This window comes from Sminthopsis crassicaudata, chromosome 6, assembly GCF_048593235.1.
Source record: "Sminthopsis crassicaudata isolate SCR6 chromosome 6, ASM4859323v1, whole genome shotgun sequence".
NCBI lineage: Eukaryota > Metazoa > Chordata > Mammalia > Dasyuromorphia > Dasyuridae > Sminthopsis > Sminthopsis crassicaudata.
This window is the reverse complement of record NC_133622.1, coordinates 250,422,454-250,442,200: the sequence shown is the minus strand read 5'-3', so window position 1 is coordinate 250,442,200 and position 19,747 is coordinate 250,422,454. Positions and strand designations below refer to the sequence as shown.

General features: G+C 49.9%; 1 protein-coding gene across 2 annotated transcripts in view; it reads left to right on the top strand.

Moving 5' to 3' along the window:
• Positions 1-251: 251 nt before the first annotated feature.
• Positions 252-19,747, top strand: part of SYVN1 (synoviolin 1) — a 31,901-nt gene continuing 12,405 nt past the window's right edge. Inside the window, exons 1-2 of one of the 2 annotated variants that reach the window (XM_074275585.1) lie at positions 252-323; positions 4,014-4,094. Coding sequence is in view for 1 of the 2 variants with exons in the window: in XM_074275583.1 (XP_074131684.1) it covers positions 12,576-12,651 (76 nt within the window). In the remaining variant the exon portion in view is untranslated. Of the gene's footprint in view, positions 324-4,013; positions 4,095-12,500; positions 12,652-19,747 lie in introns of those variants that run through there. The other variant, XM_074275583.1, reaches the window with a different exon arrangement.

Sequence of the window (19,747 nt, the reverse complement as noted above, 5' to 3'; positions counted from 1 at the left end):
GAGACTTCGTTTTCTTCCACAACAAACTTCGGATTTCCCAAGTCCTTCGTGGAAACTGGCTCCCGCTAATGCCCTAATGAATCATCTGGCGCCCTGCGCTGAGGTGACCCGCTCTGAGATGAACGGGGTCCGGGAGTGGGGCGCTTGGTACATCCCGAGCCTCCCGCTCTCCTCTCCCCCCGTCCGGAAGTGGAGGGTCTACAATCCGCACTTCCGTCTGGGATGGGGCGGGGAGCCCGGTTACTAGGCTGCCGCGTCTGCTAGCTTTCCTGGCGGCCGGGCCGGAGGTTGCCCGGGCCCGTACCTTCGCGGGCCGTCTCCGGGTAAGTAGCTGTGGTCCTCCCCGGGCGGCTGCGCTGAAGGAGAGGGATGCAGGCCGCCGGGGGCGGGAGGGGCTGGCTTCGTGAGCGCCCCCTCCTCTCCCTCTTCTTCCTCTCCTCCCCTTTTCTTCCTTTTCTTTCTCTTCGTTCTCCTCCTGCCCTTCTCCCCTTCCTCCTTTCTTCCTCCTTCTCTTCTTCCTCCTTCCTCGTCATCTTTCTTTTCCTCCTCTTCCTCATTCTTCTTCCTTTCCCTCTTCCTCCTCCACCTCGCTCCCTTTTCTCTCTCCTCCCCTTCCTTCCTCTCCTCCTCCCCATCTTTGTCTCTTTCTTTCATCCTTCCTCTATCTCATTAGAACAATTACGTTGGCTTTGAAAATGTACAATTTTTTCTCTTTTTCTTTCTTTCTTTTACTAAACAGTTTTCGGGTACATTGCCGTTGTCTTTCCTTCCCCTTCCACTTTCCTTCCTTTCCTCCCTCATCCCTCCCTTGTTTCTCCCCCTCCCAGTGACCACCGGAGATGAATCACTAGGTGTCCAGACGGGGGACTGGGCTGGAGAGTTTGGCTGCCCCCACGCCCCCTCAATGGGAGAGGCGGGACAGATTCCCTGGACAGGGGTTCAGATCCCCACACATCCCGGAGTCAGTGCCCAGGCCCCCAGGGATCTTCTCTGGGCTTAGAAGGAGAACAGGGGGAGGTGAGAGGAGGCCTGTCCAAGGGTGCCTCAGAAAGGCTTGGGCATCGGGGTGGGGGTCGGCCTGGGAGGTTCTTGGACAGGGAAGAACCTTGATCTCCCCCATTTTGCAGAAAAAGAGACTGAGCTTCAGAGCGATGGCCCCCAGACCAGAGAGGAAGGATCTGTGAGGCCTGGTGGAAGGGCAGGGCCATGGCTGCTTCTAGGCTTTGAGCGGTAGTCATCTGAAAAGTCAGCTTACCCGTGGTGTGTTCGCCCCAGAGGAGAAAATCCGGAGCCTGCAGAGACCAAGTTAGACCGGAAGGCTAAGGGAATGCTGGGGCTGCCTCAGGGTCCTCCAAGACCAGGCTTTCCCTGGCCCCCTCCCCCAGTCCCTCTTCTGAGGGCAGCCACTCCTTCCTGGGTGCCTGTAAGCAGTCAGGATTGCGCTGACTGGGGGATCCCCAAAGCTTGCAAACTTGAATCCGGGACCATCTGATTGTGGTGTGCACTTGCAGGATATTCCCAACCTGTACCTGATTTTCTAGCTGGAAAATGTAACGGGTAGACCAGGAACATGGGAACGTGAGCATCTTTAAAGCTGAGTGTTTCTTTGGGTTTTTTCTTTGTATTCCCTAGTTCCTGGCACACCATAGGCTCTTAATAGATGCTTGTTGATGGTTTGGCTTCAGAAAAAGCATTCATAGGAAGGCCTAAGAAATAAACTGAAATTTTTTTTTTAATTGAATACTAGAAAATCTTCCCTTCTGGGCTTGGGGGTAGAGGTGAGACAGAAATCTCATTAGGTTTTTTGTTTGTTTTTTTTCCTACAAGAGGCTATTTTGTGGGTTCCAATGAGTTCCCCCCCCAGTATCCACCCACACTGAAGGTCCTTCCTTAACTGCTGTTCATTCACCCCCAAACTGTGGCTCCAGAGGGCTCCAGCTCTGCAGGGAGCACTTTGAAAGCAGATCCTCTTCTTGGGAGAAATTCCAAGCTCCTTCCTCCCCTCCCTCAGGTCACCTGAGCAAGTCCCTGAGAGCAGTAACCCCTACAAAAAAGCGTGAGAAGATGCTGTGCCCAAGGAGGCCAGGAAGGGGACATGGTTCTGGTCCACTCTAACCTTGGAACCCACCCTGGGAACTTGGGGCAAATCCTTGCTCCCCTGGTCTTCTGTTCCTTCCTCCCTCTCCCACTGCTCTCCAAGGGGTGCAGTGTTTCTGCCTTTGCAGAACATTGTTTTCCTCTGGTAAAGGAGAATCTTTACCAGAGGAGAACACTACACACAGAGGGAGCCAGGCCCACACTCATTGCAGGGACCACACACACACACACACACACACACACACACACGTGCTCACGCACACGCACTTTCTAGGAAGGGACAGACTACGGAGGCAGAATGTGGCTCTTGGATTTGCCCAGTGTTGTTTCTTCTTAGGAAAGGAGGCTTCTCTGAGGAGGGATTGCTTCTCAATGATCTATCTTAATAAGTGCCAGTTGATTGATTGAATGCAGACAAAAATCGAAAGCCCTTGACCTTGAGAACGCTGCATTCATGGAGGTGTGAGGGGAGAGACAAGGAGAACATGACATGAGTATGCTTGAAGGGCTTCCCCGAGGAGGGCCCCGATGCTGAGGAAATAAGAACAGCTTCCGTCTAAGGTGACAGTTGAGGCAGAGATGAAGATGGATGGAGTGGGGGTGGAAGGGTCGGTCAAGACAAGACACAACTGGTATCATGGAGAGAAGATCCATGGCAGTTAGAATGTCCTGTATAAATGGCAGCATGGAGGCTTGTTTGGAGATCTCCTTATTTCCCTTTAGGCCTTTTGCCATGGGGGTCTTCTGAGCTCTTGTATACCTTGACTGACAGCACTTAAACATCTCCTGTGGAAATGTGGGTTTGAAGACTTGGACTTGTGCAGGGAACAGCTTGGGCTCACTGAAGACGCAGATAGAGTCCGAGCTGGTCTCCTTTGTCCCCGTGGAGAACATTGTCTGGGGATCTCGTGTCCAGCTCCCACCATACTCCCATGTGTCCCTTGGTGCAGATCAGTATATACACATCCCCGTTTCTCATTCCACATGACTCTTCTTCCCATGCATCTCTAACTCCCATCTCTGGGCCTCCCATCATCCCCGCCATTCATCTATTATCTTTCAGGGTTTTTTGTTTTGTTTTGTTTTTTTCACATATTTTTAATATAACTCACTTCCCACTGACCCACACCACAGGACCAACTGAACCTTTGTAACAAATAAGTTCAGGCAAGGAAAACATCAGCCCGGTGCTCATATCTGAGAAGTCAGGCTTTTCTCTACGCCTGTAATGGGCCACCTCTCACCCATGGGGCGGGAGGACATGGCTACATCTGCCCTCAGCGGCCATGGTTATTCAGTGCTTTGATTAAAATTGTGGCGTCTTATCAGTGTTGTTTTCCTTCATTTAGGTTATTGTGGTCATTATCTAAAGGTTCTCCCTGTTCTGCCCACTTTGGTTCTCTGAATTCCTCTACTTTATTCTTTTCCGTAAAACCATATTATTCCAGTCTATGTAATAGTTCAATCATTTCTCCAATCAGTGGACTTTTAACTTCTGCAAAAGTGCTGCTATAGCTATTATTGTGAAAGAGGGACCTTTCCCTTTGTCTCTGGACTCCTGGGAATGTGTATGTCCAGAAATGATAGTATACAGCTGGGCTTAGAGTCAAGAAGTCTTGAGTTAGGGGCAGCTAAGTGGTGCAGTGTATAGAGCATCAGCCCTGACAAAGAGGTAAATGAGGAGAACACGGGCCAGAAATCATCAGCATGGGTCACACGGAGGTCCCTTCCTGGTGCAGAGGGGTAACTGTGAGCAAATAGAAGCCCAGGAGCACAGCTTGGATGAGGACCCTTCCCCTTCCAGGACTCTCACTCATCCTCGGGGTCAGAAACAGCTGAGAGGCCAGCACATCTCTGAGGTCAGTTGTCAGCGGATCTTTGCTACTTGGCTAACAGGCTGTCATCCTCTTCTCCAGGGCCTGGGCAAGGAGTCTTCTCCGCCTTCATCCAGGGATTTGAGGTTGCTGGCGAATCATCCGAGAGACCCTCTGGTGCAGGTAAATTCATATTAACCGTAATTATACTGAGATAGCTCACTTCTTTCGCATCAGTACAACCCAGGCCCTTTCAGGAAAGAACTTACCTGAAGCATCCTATGGAAAGGGAGGCCTGCTGATAGGAGGGGACCTGAGCCATTTCCCCCGAAATGTGGAGCCCCCTACCCTGGGCTGGGGGATGGGGGGAAGCAGAGATTTTGAGAGTAAGCATGGAGTGAAATAGGGTTGGAAAGGGTTTGCTGCTAATTTGTCTTTATGAGGGAAGCCTTCCTGAGATGAGGTACAAGAAGCAGCTGAACAGGACCAGAGAGTTCGTCCTTGCCCCTTCCCTGTGAAGGAGACAACGCTCTGTCACGGACATGACTGCTGGGAGGTGGGGCACTCAGGCCTGGAAGTCAGGGCACACGGGAGAGGCATGAGGAGCCTGGTGGGCAGAAGTAGTTCTTTCACACTTAGTCAGTAGGATCATGCCCACGTCTGCCCGGGCATGGCATCTTGGACTGTTTCCATGTTGGCAATGGACACCCATTCTGACCTTTGCCATCCTTTTAAGGGCATCAGCCTGGAGGTTCAGTACAACCAAGAGTAGAAGTCACAAATAGGTAGCAGCGTGTCCCAAGAACGGCTTAATGGAGGAAAAGACAGAAATTTCCCCATTGGGTCTCTAGTTTCCACTGTTCGACCAAACCTGTGGAATCAGTTTAAATAAAGATCTTGCGTGGCTCATCCCTCCAGGCTTTTTCATCTGCCGGTCACTGGCTGCACTTGTCACTCAGGACTCGAGGCTGCCAAAATTTAGGTGTGAATACCTGTCAAGTGTGGGACCACCAGTTTGGGTCAGGGCCCACTGGGCTGGCAGAAGTGGAGGGCCTCAGCCTCTGGGGACTCATAACTACTTATTGACCTTACCAAAAGCGGCACCCACAGCTAGTGCCCGTGACACTCCTAGTTTCTTGGTGGAAGATCCCCAGCTTCATGAAGGAGGCCAGGGGCTGCTGCTCCCATGGCGTGTTCCCGGTTCCCCTCACTCTCCAACCATAGCTCCCAGTGCCAGGATTGCCAGCTGTGCCCCCATCAGCCCTGATCCTCACTCATGTGACATGTGAGTCTGCCTGTGAAGGCCAGGCCTCAGGCTGCGTGGCCTATGTGACCGTCGTGTTTCTTGGGCAGATCGCTCCCTTTTCTAGGACTGTCAGCATTGACACTCTTTCCATCCCACTGAATAGGCTTCCGTAGACCAACAGCCATGAGGGCTGCTGGGCAGAACAGCCGCTGCCCTAGACCGCCCATCCCTGGCTGCTGGTGTCTATGTGGCAAAATAGTGAGATGATTTTACAATAGGGGTGAAAAGCCTAGTCGAACTTAATGATAGCTGGTTGTCCAAAAAACGAATTTAAGTTCAATTTTAAATTTAATTCAAATACTGACTAAACCCAACTTAAATTTACTCAGGTCCCCAGTCCTGCTGCTGAGAGCCAGGCTCGGTGTTCCGGCTCCTGTGACTGCTCAGGGATCTGGGGGACAGAACCCACATGACCCTGCCCCAGTCCACTGTCCAATCCTCTTGCCTTCATTTTAGGGACAAGGCAGCCCAATGCCTTTGCAAGGCACAGACCCAGAGAGATTCTGGTAACTTTATAAGAAGAAGAACCAGCACCTGGGGGAGCTACAAGCATTCTCCCACAGAAGAGAAAGAAAGCCAGGTCTTCCTAAGACAGTGAGGGCAAAGATCTGGAGGTGAGAGATGGAGCCTCTTGTGGGAGAAGTAGCAGGAGCTGGGCTGTGCAATTTATGGAAGGTGAGGGGCAGGAAGAGACCAGCCAGGTTAGACAAAACTGTCCTTGCCAGATGGGAGTTTGTGCTCAATTCAGACCTGAGCATGAGGAACTTTATTTGGGCTTCTGGTTAGAGAAGAGGTGAGAGTGCAGTGAGACAGGAGACCACAACTATCAGGAGGTCCATGTGACTACGGCAGCGAGGAAGGCCGAAGCCAGACCCTGAAGTCTGGAGTCACAAAAGCTAAGTTTGAATCCTGCCTTGGGAATAATTCTATTTACCTCAGTTTCCTTAACTGCAAAATGGGTAGGTAGTAGTACCTACCACCAGGGTGGTTGTAAGGATCTAATGTGATGTTTTTATTTTTATTCATTTCAAACTTGACTACAGAAAGAGAAAATGGGGAGAAGAAAAGAGCATTGCCATATTCACAGTAGCATTTAAAAGATTCAATATAGCACCATTTTTGTTTCACAAAAACCTATTAATAAATCTTACACTGTTTTTAAGGCAGTCTGCTTTTTCTGTATTTTTCTTTTGTTCTCTGCTCTGTGCTTTTTTTTTCCTCCCTTTCTCCCCCCCCCCATGCCCATTTAATGTAAATGTGTATACTCACATATATCTATAAACACACATAGACCATACTACGCCTGCTTCTATTTGTCACTTCTTTCTCTGAAGGTGGATAAGCATCTTCCTTCCTAGTCCAAGTCTTTCTAAATCCATCGTCAGCTCATGGTTTCTTATATCACAGTCGTATTCCATCACTGTTGAGCCTGGTTCTCATTGTCATACTTCTGTTTACTGATCTGCTGCTTTGTACCTCCTTGGGCATAACACACTGTCATCTCATGGATCAAGTGGACTATAGCTGGTGCTAAAAGTTTAGCTTGGTGAGATGTGCGGTTCCCGCAAAACAAGAGAAAGGGAATTGTAAGGGCCCTTTAAATGGGCGGACACAGTGCATCGGGAGATTGAGGCCCAGAAGTAATTTCTGTGGATATTAGGACTGCCCTTGGGCGGGATCCTGGCCATATTGAGATAGTTTCGTAATGGGTGACTCTCTCGCTGATTGGCTGTGTGTGTGACCTCACAGGCCCTATGTAAGCCCACTGCAGGCAGCAACCGCCCTCTTTAACCTGGCCTTCTTCACCTTGGCTTCCTAGCCTGGGTGGCCAAGCCAAGATGGGTAGCCGAAAGAGGTAAGGGTTTTGGTAGTGAACACATGGGTCTTCTGACCAGGTGTTCACTAGGGAACCAACAAGTCAGGGCATCAGTCAGGGCATTATGTGAGTAGGTATAATAAAGGCTTTTAAGATTACACGTGGCTGTTCTTGAGCGCGCTACCGGTTATTAAGCTATAGATTCAAGAGATTGTGGCCAGAGACCTTAGAAGGCCTCAGAGGAGGCGAGCCGGGTAGAGCTCACACTGCAAAGGACAGTGGTCAAAGGTGCTCTGGTGGGTCTAGGACAGACTAGTAATTGTAACTGCCAGGAGAGCACGTTACACATCACAATCATGTCATGAGATTGGAATTTGGAAGGTTGTTTTGTTTTTTTTTTTAATAGCTTTTTATTTACAATATATATGCATGGGTAATTTTTCAGCATTGACAATTGCAAAACAATTGCCAAATTTTTGTTAATTTGGTTTTTTTCCCAGCATTCTGCTTTCCTTCTAATCTTGACGTTTGTTTTTTTTATTATCCAAGAAATTATTTAAAATAATCAGAATTATTTTTTACTTCAACATTTTCCTTTTCTCTCCTTATAAAGCAGTTTAAGGTTTGGTATTGCTGTCTCTCTGTCCTTTATGTTTCCCTCCTTTAGTTTCTTTGAAATTTTTGACCTTTTGTTCTTCCAATGGAATTTTGTTATTTCTCCTAACTCAAAACAATTTATAGACGTGAGGTAAAATTAACATTGTTATATTGACTTTACCTACCCATGACTAATGAATATTTTTCCTATTATTTAAACCTGACTTTGTTTATGTTCACCTAGCTCCTGGTGAGATTTTTCCAGTAGAACATACCTGCTGACTGTTATCATTGTTACTGCAACAGTGCAAGTGAGAGATGACAAGCCTGGGAGTGCTATAGAAGGGCTGTGTATTCCTATTGTACAATCCCTCTGTTGAGTTTGTTGACATGAGATAAAAGAAAGGCAAGCCTTGAAACAAGTCCAGGAGAAAAGGAGTGTGGGAGAAAAGCCCACACACTCCCATTCCTTTTATAGTAGCAATTTGGAGAAGTAGATTCTGGAGATTACTGGGCCACTTGAAGTTCCCTTGGCTCTGGGAGCCCATCCCAGGGCCCCTGGGTCTGCTGCAGGTGATCTGGCCCCTGATTATGCAGGGGCACAGCTGCCTTTTGTGGGGTTCCAGATCTGTTCTCTGAGCAAAATCGTTCCTCTGACTAGGGGCTTGTCAGTGGAGGAAGCTGAGGCTCTTGAGAGGAAGAAACTTAATCTGTGCTCCCTCCCCTATTCAGGAAGGCTCCAGGAGGGCACTTGAGCCCAGGTTCTCTGACTCCAAGCCCGTTCAGTTCCCAGAGCAGGGTCCTCAGCCTCAAGGAGCTGCCGTCCTAATGGGGAATGAGATGGGTACAGTTAGCAGAGCCAGGACTAGGGTATGGCAAATGGGATTTGGGCCAAGATGGAGGCCCAACCACATCCTTCTGCAGGACAGAAACCACTGAGCTTAGCGCCTAATTAGCAAGATAATGAAAAGAGGGAGCGACCAGATGGAGGGAGTGAAACAGGCCAGCTCAGCCCCAGTCCAGATTACTCAGGTCTGAAACCAGCCCAGAGGAGGCCTGGAGTACCTGCCAGGACCTGCTGATAAGTGCATTGGGAAGTTCCCTGGAAAGCCCTTCGGTCGATCTGAAGGAGTAGGGGCCCATTTACAGACAGTTTCCAGAAAGGTTTCTTGAGGAAAAGGCCTTTAAAGTTGGGCATTAGTTGAGAAGGAGCATGTTGTGCAGAGGGACTAGTGAGCCATAAAGGCCTGGAGGTTGGCGGTGGCCATGTCGGGAGGAGGGCTGAGCTCGCCCGAGCAGTCACACTGGTACAGGCCCCTGCAGAGGAGCTAGAACTTCACCGAGAGCACAGGAGGAGATCCCCAAAGGCTTTGTCAGAAGCGCCATGGCCCAGATCTCTGCAGAGAGAAGATTACGCCGGGCTTTGTTGGAAGGATGGATTTGAGGTTTACAGGAAAGGACAGACTTGTAAAGAAGCTACAAGCCTCACACAGGGAGAGGCTTGGTAAGCAGGACAGTGCTGCTTCCGGAAAAGGACTGGGGGGTGAAATGGCAGGCCAGGCCAATCGTGGATGACCACGTGATGTGGCTGAAGCAGGAGACAGTCCAGGGCGAGGCAGAGGATGGCCCCAGCCTGTGTCCTGAGCTGTGTGCAGGACTGTGTCTAGCGGTGATGGGCTGCATGCTGTGGGGCTGCTGTTAGCAGTGACCAGTGAGGAAACATGCTCCCACTGCAACAGGATGGGGCGTGTGTGCATGCGTGCATGCGTATGTGTGTGTTTGTGTTTGTGTGTGTGTGTGATCACACTCTTCAGACATACTGAATTGTCCAGTGTCATTTTACTTAGAAGTAGGAGAGGAGGAGGAAGGATCTTTGCTCAGTCACAACTTTGTATAAAAAGAACATCAATAAAACATTTTTCTAAAATGAAGACATTGGTAAACTGGCAGTGTCGAGGAAAAAACAACCGAGATGGGGAAGGGCCTTGAGACCATCATCATCGTCACCACCACCATCATCATCATCATGATCGTAGCTAGCGTTTATAAAGTACTTCAACGTTTGTAAAACTCTTTACTGGCATCTGACTCAGTCCTTTTTACAGATGAGGAAATGGTGACAAGCAGAGGCTAAAGTCTTGCCTTGGGTCACCCTGCCAAACTGCAAAGTGACTTAATGAAGGTAATCATTTATACGAACCTACTGGTTGCCAGGGACGTCATGGGCAAAGAAGGGAAAGGTTTTAGATTGATAGGATAATTTTGATTGTTGGCATTCCAGACATGGAATATTTTTTCATTGACCAAAAGATGACACATTGGTGGAGGCCTTGAATCATATCAATTTTGACAATCTTGCTATAACTAAAATCAGCCGAGAAAGGATGGCAGAACTAAATGGAAAGCTGTACTCTATCCTCAGATGTATCATATTGCATCATTCTATAGATGAGATTCCTGGTGTATCATTGGCTAGAAAGGTAGTATATAATCCCTGCATTCCTTTTTGAATAGAAGATAAATAGGGTCATCTTCAAGACCTTTTCATGTATCATTTGCCCTTTTATTTATAGTCCACTCTGACCTGGTCCTCTTCCTCTGGCCAACCTCCTCAGTAGCCTCCACTACAAACATACTCCAGTGCCACTGCAAACACACCTTTCTTTTCTCCCTTGATGCAGAGCGTCCTGAACTTCACTTCCTGCAGCGTGGTTGTCCATCTTCAGCCAGACCCTGCACTCAGGGGGATAGGGAACGGTATCGAGACATTCAGTGTCCATCCAAAGACAGGCTGTATTTTGTGTCAGTCTCGTCCTTCTTCACATTAAGGGTTTTTCCTCTTCAGGTGCAGCATAAATAAAATTGGGTCTCTAAGGTTCCCCAGGAGCCCCCATCATTCAGAATCTAGATCGGCTGCTTGCTAGAACGATGGACCGAAGTGATATAGTCAGTCTAGATTTCAGGCCTTCATCCGAAGACCCCCAAGTTGGCATTGCCACACCTGTGTGGGAAGGTCCTAGCAGCTCCACCCGAGGGGGCAGCAGCTCTTCCCACTTGGGCAGACCTTTCCCTTGGTTCTGAGCATTCGGGCCTTTAACTCCTCTGCAGGGCAAGATGTGGGCGGCAGGGCCTTCCCGACTGATGCCACTGAGAAGCTTTACATCAGGCCTTGGTGCCAAGTCAGGGTACTAAATGGGGTACTTGGCATCTGGTGGCAGCCTCCCCCACACCCTTAATGCCCCTTTCCATAGTATTAGTGACCTTATTGCTACAGAGGGGGTGCAAAGATGAGCTGCAGGCTCGGAGCTAGGGGGCCTGTGATAGCCCTGAGCAGGATCCTGGGCAGTTCTGGCCTCGGGCATTGGATAGGGGATTCAGCTGACCCTCTCCTGAATGGGAGTGGGAGGAGAAGGGCCCGAGGGAGCACCCGGAAGGAACAGCTAAGGCCTTCCTCCCCAAGGTTAGTGTTTCTTTGTATCTGGGGCTCACTTGTGCTTATACATTGGAAGGTTTTATCCTTTAGAATGTAGCTTTAATCCGTCTCCCCTGGATCTTTTTCACCCGGCCGGCATGTCCCAGAGATGCTTAGTAACTGAAATGTGCCAGCCCCTGGTTTCCTTCTGGTACATGGGGTGCTGAGGAGATGGGCAGAGGCAGAGACCGGGAAAGAGCAGAGCCCCTGGGCGACATGGCACGGATGCTGAAGCCCAGGGAGGAGAGGCCCCTAACCCAAGGTCACACAGTTCAGGGGCAGCGGAGCAGAGCAGGACTGCAGCATCAGTCAGCAAGCATTAGCAGCCACTCTGCCCGGCGCCCTGCTGACGCTGGTGAAGTCCCTGCTTCCAAGCAGCTTAGATTCTAATGGGGAAGACCCTGATCTAACAGCCCGGGATGAGACCGGAGATCCAAAAAGGAAGATCTGGAGGCTTAAGGCGGAGGGGCGGTGCTTCCTAGGTTCGCATTTTATCTGGGACTTGAAGGAAGGCTGGGGGGGGGGGGGGGGGGATATGTATAGGTGGAGCTGAGGAAGGAGGGGATTGCTTTCCTAGGAGACAACCGGAGAAAATGCCCAGGGTTGGGAAATGGAGCGTCTTCTTGGAACAGCCAGGAGGCGGGATCACCGAAGTGCAAGGACGGCCCGGCCAGGGGCTTCGAAGCCAGGCAGCATTGTGTATTTGATTCTGGAGGCCACGGGGTGCCCTGGAGTTTTTTGAGTAGCGGAGGGACAGGACGTTACTGGAAATTCATTTTAGTGCTGAGGAAGATGCCGGCCTCAGGCAAGTCACGGTCAGGGGCCGGGAGGGCCTGCGGCAAGGGGAGGGAGAGAAGGGGGCGTGTCGAAGAGCGGCTGCAAAGATGTAGTCTTAGCAACAGCTTGGTTACGGAGGAGGGACTTCTCGGTGGCGGTGCCCTGTCCGCAGCCTTCTGCCCAGACAGCCTAGGGCCTGGCGTTCATCAATTATTCCCCAGGGTCGGCCTTGGCCGAGGCTCCATCCCTCCCCATCCCTCCCCATCCCAGCCAGAGTCCCGTCGCCGTAACCACAGCCTGCCGAGGCCGCTTTCGCCATTGGTTAGGCTATCTCTAGCTGCTGATTGGCCCGCGTGGTTCTTAACAGACCAATCCAAAGGGAGCTCTCGGGACGTCTCGCCTCGCCGACTAAGGCGGGGCAAGGCTGACGACGCAGTTTCCCTGAGGGAAGCGGCCGCTCGAGGTGCTGCGGGGCTCGCCAGCCTCGGCCTCCGCTTCTTGGTGGCACGTTCTGTGTGTGGACGGGCGCTCTCGTTCCGCCCCCGCTGCCGCGTACTTGCGCACGTGTAGAGCCCGGTGTCCGAGGGCCCAGCGGGGGGTGGAGGGGGGGAGAGAGAGAAAGCGAGCGCGAGCGCCCTGGGGCCGGAAGTGACGTGTCCCCCGCCCGCATTTCCGGCGCGGAGGGAGTGTAACCTAATGAGCTGGCGGAGGACCCGCCGCTGGAGCCGTCGCCGACCGGGATCCGCGCGAGCTCGGGAGCCCCGGGCTGCGGGTGAGTGCGGGCGCTCTGCGGGCGGCCTACCCCCTGCCCTCCTCCTCTCCGTCCTCCCTCCCTGCTTTCTTCCGCTTTTCCTCCGTCCTCATTTCCATCTTCTCTCCCTCCTTTCTTCCCGCTTCATTTTCATTTTCCTCTCCCCATTTTTCTATTGTTTTCCTCTCCTTTCCTTTCCTTCCGCTTTTTTCTTTGCCCCTTTGCCTTTCTAGCCTCGTTTCCTCCTTTTTTCCTTCTGTCCTTCCCTGTTTCTCTCCCTTTCCCTCCTCTTCATTTCCTCTTACTCTTCTTTTCCCTTCCCTGGCCCTCCCAACCGCTGGTCATCCCGTGGCCCCCCCGGCCCACTGCGCACCCCCCGCTCCCAGACTTGCCGTGCTCACCCGGCACAGCTCCTGACTTTTGAGCCCTGGATCTGGAGCCAGGGGACAGGTGTCAGACCCCAGGCAGAATATAGGGCCCCCCTGGTGACGTCAGGAGGGAGCTGCCGCCCGGCCGGGCTAGAGGCTGGTACCGGCTGCACCCTGACTTTGACGGGCAGCCGGCCTCTGGCCCCCTTCTCCACGGCGGGGGTGCGAGCCAAGAATAGCTTCTTTGGAGCCGGAAGCTTTAGGTGGGCTCGGCCCATGGAGCCCGGCATACTTGGCTTGCAGAAGAAAAGTCTCTGGGGGAGAGGGGAGCACGGCCGGAGGTGTCCCAAAGCGGCGCAGGCCACCGTGAATGGTCCTCCCTGCGGGAAGGTGTGCGGCAGCTTCCCAGACCCCTCAGCGCTGGGGACCTGCGGCTCACCGTGTCCGCCCAGTGTCCCTCACCTCCCTTCCCAGGAGCCCGGGCAGCCGCTGCTGGGCCTTTGTCTTTGTTTTCTAGCACTTGACCCCGGGATCTCTAAAGCCTGAAGATTTGGGCTCAAATGCCACCTGAGACACGGAGTAACCACGTGACCCTGATCCTCCATTTGTTCAGCCCTAAAGTGAGGGAGCGGGACAGTTGGCAGTAGAATTGCAAGGGCCTCTGGTGGGGACACAGCTGGTTTTGCATCCCCAGCTTTTAGCACAAAATAGGATGATAACCCAGAAAACTAGTCATAGAAAAACCTTCAGAAAGGAACTGGATGCTGGTACTGCCGGTGACCGCCCGTAGAAGAGCGGAGCGAGTGCGGCTCCTTCCTTTACTGGAAGAGATTTAGGAAACGGGAACTGAAGCGCTGCATGCTGTTGTGCCGGGCACCGGCCTGAGTTCAGGAGAGGGGAGGGCCGTGTTCAGAAATGATGATGTAAAAAAAATGTCAATAAAAATAATTTTGCACGCACTCCACCCCCAGAATCAAGGGGTTGGGCTGGGTGATTTCTGAGGTCCCTTCCACCTCAGTGAGGGGTTGTATGGGTGTGAGGGAGGGTTGGTATTCAATGGGATGTGATTCACCCTGCTCCCTTATACAGTTCCTGCGTATGGACCTTGTTGAATGTTTCTGGTCTTGAGGCTGGCGCAGCTTGCTGGCAGAGTGGGCCGGGGAGAATTCTGCATTACTTAGGTTTGTGGATACTCCTCGACACTCTCCCAAAATTCATTCACAGTTTACTCCGGAGACCCCCCATGACAGGCGTGCCTTTAGGATGCGCCTGGCCCACTGCCCTCCCACAACGCCTTGACTGAGGGGAATTCTCCCCAGGGGCTTCGTCCTCTTTAGTTCAGGTCACCTCAGAGCTCTGGGGACACCGACCCCTACCAAAAAGTGAGACGACAGGAAGGCCGACGTTTTCAGAATATTCCTTTTTCCTCTGGGGAAGGAGAACACTTCACGCAGAAAGAGCCAGACCCAGACTCGTTTCAGTGACTAGCTTTGGACTTGAAGGCCAGATGACGAAGCAGGACCCCCATACCCCCACTTCCCGGGAAGAACTACAGAGGCAGAATAGTGGCTCTTGGATTTGCTGAACTGCTTTTATCACAAGGAAAGGGTCTGTGGACTTGGAGAAGGGAGCAATTCAACAGGCTTCCACCAAGGGCTTATTAAGCCATGTGTCAAGGCCTTTCTTAGAATCCTTGGGGTCCTTTCAGTGCAGCTGGAGCCTCACCTTGTCCACAAAACCTTTCCTGATCTCCCAGCCACCAGCGCCCCCCTCCCCATGCTCCCCTCTGTTCCTTTTGTGTGTGTGTTCTGCACATACTCAGATCCATGTTGTTCCTCCCTTAGAATGGAGGCAGGGACTGGTTTTCTATTATCTTAGAAGGTTAATAAATGCTGATTGATTAATTGATTGAATACAAAGACAAAATCGGACGATCCCTCATTCCTCGGAGGTTGTTGGGGGGAGACAAAACGGACGCAGGTATGTAAAAATTAAGTATAGTCATTTTTCAGGAGAGGGCCCGGGTAGTTGGGGCCATTTGGGAAGAGCTCATGCAGCTGCCTTCAGCTAATACTTGAAGAGAAGCTGGAGATTCTATAGGCAGAGGTAAATAGAGAGCAAATTCCAGGCAGGCAAACACAGACAGGACAAAGACATGGAAGGAGGAGATGGAGTACCCTGTAAGAGGAACGGCCTGGAGGTCAGCTTGGAGACCCCTTTTCCCATTAGAACATTTATCACTATGAGTTTTCTGAGGTTTTGTGTTCCCAAATCTGCATCACTCTTAAGAGTAGTACGGCTGCTAAAAGAGATGAGTTTTGCTAGGGCAGGAAGAAGTTTGGAATCACTGAAATTTGTTAGAGAGTCAACCCAGTCTCCTGACTAACAATTGTAGGACCAGTGTTTCAGGGCTTTCTGTACTTAGAAGACTCACTGTACAACCATAATTGCATGGGGTCCATGGTTGCAGGTCAAAGTGCATGTTTGCATTTAGAGTCGGGAGGCGTGAATCTGTGGTCACTGTGTGAACGTGCCCCTAACTTTGCTCAGCGTCAGTTGAAACAAGTCTTTATAAATGTCTCTGAACTCTTCAGGTCATACCTTGGAGCCCTGGAAGATTTCCATTACACAAACACTTCTGCCATTTGTTCTCCATTCATTGGGCCCCCACTTGCCTAACAGCAAATAGCTCTCACTATTTCCCTTTGAGTCAGCAGGTATGTGCCATTTCATAGCTTTGGAAAGCATAATTCCAGGTTGAGATCCAGAGCATTTGGATCAAGGCACCGTTCCCCTGTCTTCCCCTATCTACTTAATATTGACCATTTTGATCTCTGGATCATTTTTGTTTGCACCAGATCCCTCAACAAAGAACAAAGGGACCAGTCGTCGTCCCTCTTCTCAAAACATTCCCATGGCTGCTCCCTCTCCTTTGGTCACCCCCACTTTCTGCTTCCTTGAATCGTGTGGTGCGCCATGATCCACAGCAGCGTGACCTCAAGAACAGAATGGATAGGGAGGAGAACTGACTAAGAGAGGAATAACACGGACATGTCAGGGAGCAGGTTGCCTTCACTTCTAGTCCTTGGTTAGTTTCCAAGGGTCAGACAGGATTCAAAGGTTCCACAGGGTTGGGCAAACAAAAGGGATGAAAGGAAAGGTCTCAACTAAACTTATGAAGTCCAATTTTTAAAAATACCTGCGCAAAAGATGGGAGTCATGGTAGGTATTGGGGAATAAGAGAAAAGGCCTGGAACAATCATGTACAAATAATTGTCTTAAGAGCAGAGCCAGCAGAGGAGAACTAAGGATAATTGAAGGATTATTTTCAGCTGCACTGGGGAACACAGGAGAATAGAAGAGATCAGATAATAGCTACTGAGAGTGGATGAGATGATTAAAATTGACCACAGAGAAAAAGCAGAACTAGTGAAATTTTGCTTGTTTTCTTGGCTAACAGGAGGATATTCTGTACAATAGGTATTCTTCCTTGGCTAGGTAAATTTACCCTTTTTGCATTACTGATTTGACCTGGAAAACATTGAGAAGAAATGATTTAAAGTCATGACCAAAATTATAAATGTAGATATCCAGTTTCAGAAATGTGAAAGAAAATGTCCCAGCTCTCTTAGAACCAGAGGACAAAGTAGACATAGAAAGAAACCATTTCTAAGGATATTGCAGCCAAAACCAAGTCAGAGCTTCCAAATCGGAGAAGAAAATAACCTCAAGCCATCAAGAAAGGATCAATTCAGATATCAAGGAGACAAGTAGGGCCACATAAGATTTGGTAACCATAGATTTTAAGAAGCGGAGAGCTTGGAAAATATTCCAAGAGGTGAAATCTAGACTTACAACAACCAAAAATAATTTACCTAACAAATAGGTTAACAGTAACAAAACAGTATAATCTTAGTGAGGCAGTGGGGAAGGAGGAGTGGATCTTTGATGAAACAAATGATGAAATAAAGGATTTCCAAGCATTTCTGATGAAAAAACCTCGCCAAGAAGAAACTTTGAAATACAAGCAAAGTCTTCATGAGAAACAAATATGTAAATATAAATGAGCCCTCCTAATGGCATTCTCCATGTGTATCTCCTCAACTCAGGGGACTTGAGGATAATTAGAAGGCCTAGAAGGATTTTGCTGTGTCTTGGTCTTTAAGGAAAAAAAAAATTGAAAGGGAGAGGAACGAATAGTGTAGAGGAGGGTGGAATAGGAAGATGGGGAAATTATCTCACATTGTGAATTTGTCTATAGAAATGAGTGAATTGGGAGGAGTGGGGGATAGGCAACACTTGAATCTCACCCCAAATTGGTTGGAGGAAAGAAAAATACACAATTGGGTAGGAAGATATATTTCATTCAATAAAAAAATAGGAGGTTAAGGGAAGAATTAGTTGAGTTTAAAAAAAAAAAAACAACTAAGGTTAGGTTTCAAAAAGGACTAAGAAGAAAAACTGTTATTGGGTAAGAGAGAGAAGAGGGACAGGAATAGAAGCAAATTAAATCTAGAGATCGCTAGGGCCAAACTTTGTCTCTGCATCTTTATGCAAAAAGTTGGAAAACAATTTTAGGGAATAATACAAAGCAGTGATAGTTAACAATCATAACTGAATATGCCGAATATGAATGGGATGAATTAACCCACAAAATAGAAGGGGCAGCCAAGTGACTTAGAAAATAGAATCTATTATTTGTTGTTTATGAGCACATTTAATCATAGAATTTATGGTGCTTCCATGTGCCAAGGACACTGATGAATTACAACTTTCTTTTTTGGTCCTCTCAACATCACAAGGAAGTAGATGCTATTATCCCATTTTACAACTGAAACTGAGGCAAGCCAGATTCGTGACTTTCCTAAGGTCACACAGCATAGTGAGTGACCCTGAATTTGAGCTCCTTGCTAGCTCCAGGCCCACCAGACAAAATAACTGATCAAGGGGAGGAGGACTGTGCTTACCTGAGCAGTCACACTGGTGCAGGCCCCTGCAGAGGAGCTAGAACTTGACTGAGAGCACAGGAGGAGATCCCCAAAGGCTTTGTCAGCAGCACCATGGCCCAGATCTCTGCAGAGAGAAGATTACGCCGGGCCTTGTTGGAAGGATGGATTTCAGGAGGACAGACTTGTAAGGAAGCTGCAAGTGGGGCCGCTGTTGGAGGGTCTGACCAGGGAGGGGGACATGCCACCAGAATAAAATCTGCAGGGCGAAGTGACCCACGAACAGGAAGAATGAAGGAACCTTGAGGGGAAAAGAAGCCCAAGCCAGCTCAGGAATCAGGACCTGGGTCCAGAGCAGTCTTGCCCCTGACTAGCCAGGATTGGATGGATCTCCTGCTTTCTCTGATCCCAAAGAGCTTTCTCTTTAAAATGATGAGGGTTTGACCTGATGGCTGTGAATCCTAGATTTTTCACGTTTCAGGTGTCAGAACTGGTGCTTGGGAGGATCTCAAAGACCAAAGTCAGGTGAGATGCAGATTCACTGGTCAGGCCTAAGGAGCTCAATGGAGAACAGGGTGAGTGTGAGGCATTTGCAAGTCCACCCAGACGGAGACGTTCTGTAGGCAGCCAGCTCATACCTCCCACTGAGGGGGATCCACAGGCCCAATGACTTCTTACACATCCCTGGGAGGTGTGCCCCTCAGAGAGGTTTTCATCTGGAGCTTGGGCCCTGGGCAGGGCTGTAGGTAGTACTGGTGACCTCCAGACCAGTTGTAGTTCCCCTCTGAGCCATAGGGCTGGGCTTCCGCCCCGTTAGAAAGCTGGTCTCCAAGTTGGGTGACCTTTGGCACATGCAAACACACACAACTTCTTTGGCTCGATTTTCCTTTGTGTCTCTTGGCATGCTCCCACCTCCATGCTCCCCAACACTGCAGCAGATGAGAAGAGGATGGAAGCTGCTTGCAAAGGAGGTCATCCTGGAGCTAACTGGGGCTAAGCAGAGAAGCGGTTTGGCAGAAGGTGGTAGAGATGGGGGGGATGTTAAACAGTTCCTGAGCCATGATACAGTTAATTTATAAAAAACAAGCGCAGATGGAGGCAGATAAAGTTCTCGGGGAGTCACCCAGGAGGGTGACTGGAAAAGGGAGAGGAGGTCTTCAGAGAGCAAAGAGGAAGCGCTGGTGAGGCTGTAGACAGGAAACCAGGAGCGGGCATCGGTGGGTGGGACAACTTGGTTGTGAATGTTTTCCTTTTTCAAGCTTGTTGGCCATCTGTGATTTTAATCAGGTGCTTGGGTTTAGTGTGGTGGTACGTATATACACTACAAGTAGTTCTGAGAAAGGCTGCCAGAATTCCCATTATGGAGAGCAGGGGGAACCGCAGTGATTGGAGTGTGAGGTTGGCACTTCTGCCCCAGTCCAGGGCTTATCTGCGTTCGGCTGATGTGGCTACAAAGGAACTGCAGGCTGCCTCTCCACACTCCCAAGTTTTTAGGGACAATGAATTCCTAAAAGAAACAAGATTTAGGAGTGGCAGGTGGAGGGAGGGCTCTTAAGTAGGAGATTGTACCTTTGTGAGGGAGAGGATGGAAGAGAACAGAGAGCAAAGGGAAGGAAAGGGGCACTCGTGCCATTAGAGCTTCAAAACTCCCTGGAGCTCCCTAACGTGGAGAGAGCTGGATGCTCTGAGGAGGAAGAAGACGCTAGTCCATCCCATGATGATGGAACTGAGCCACAGAAATGATCCAGTTAGGAGAGCACCCTGGAAGCAGCGGAGGGAGAAGAGTGAGTGAGGGTGTTCTCA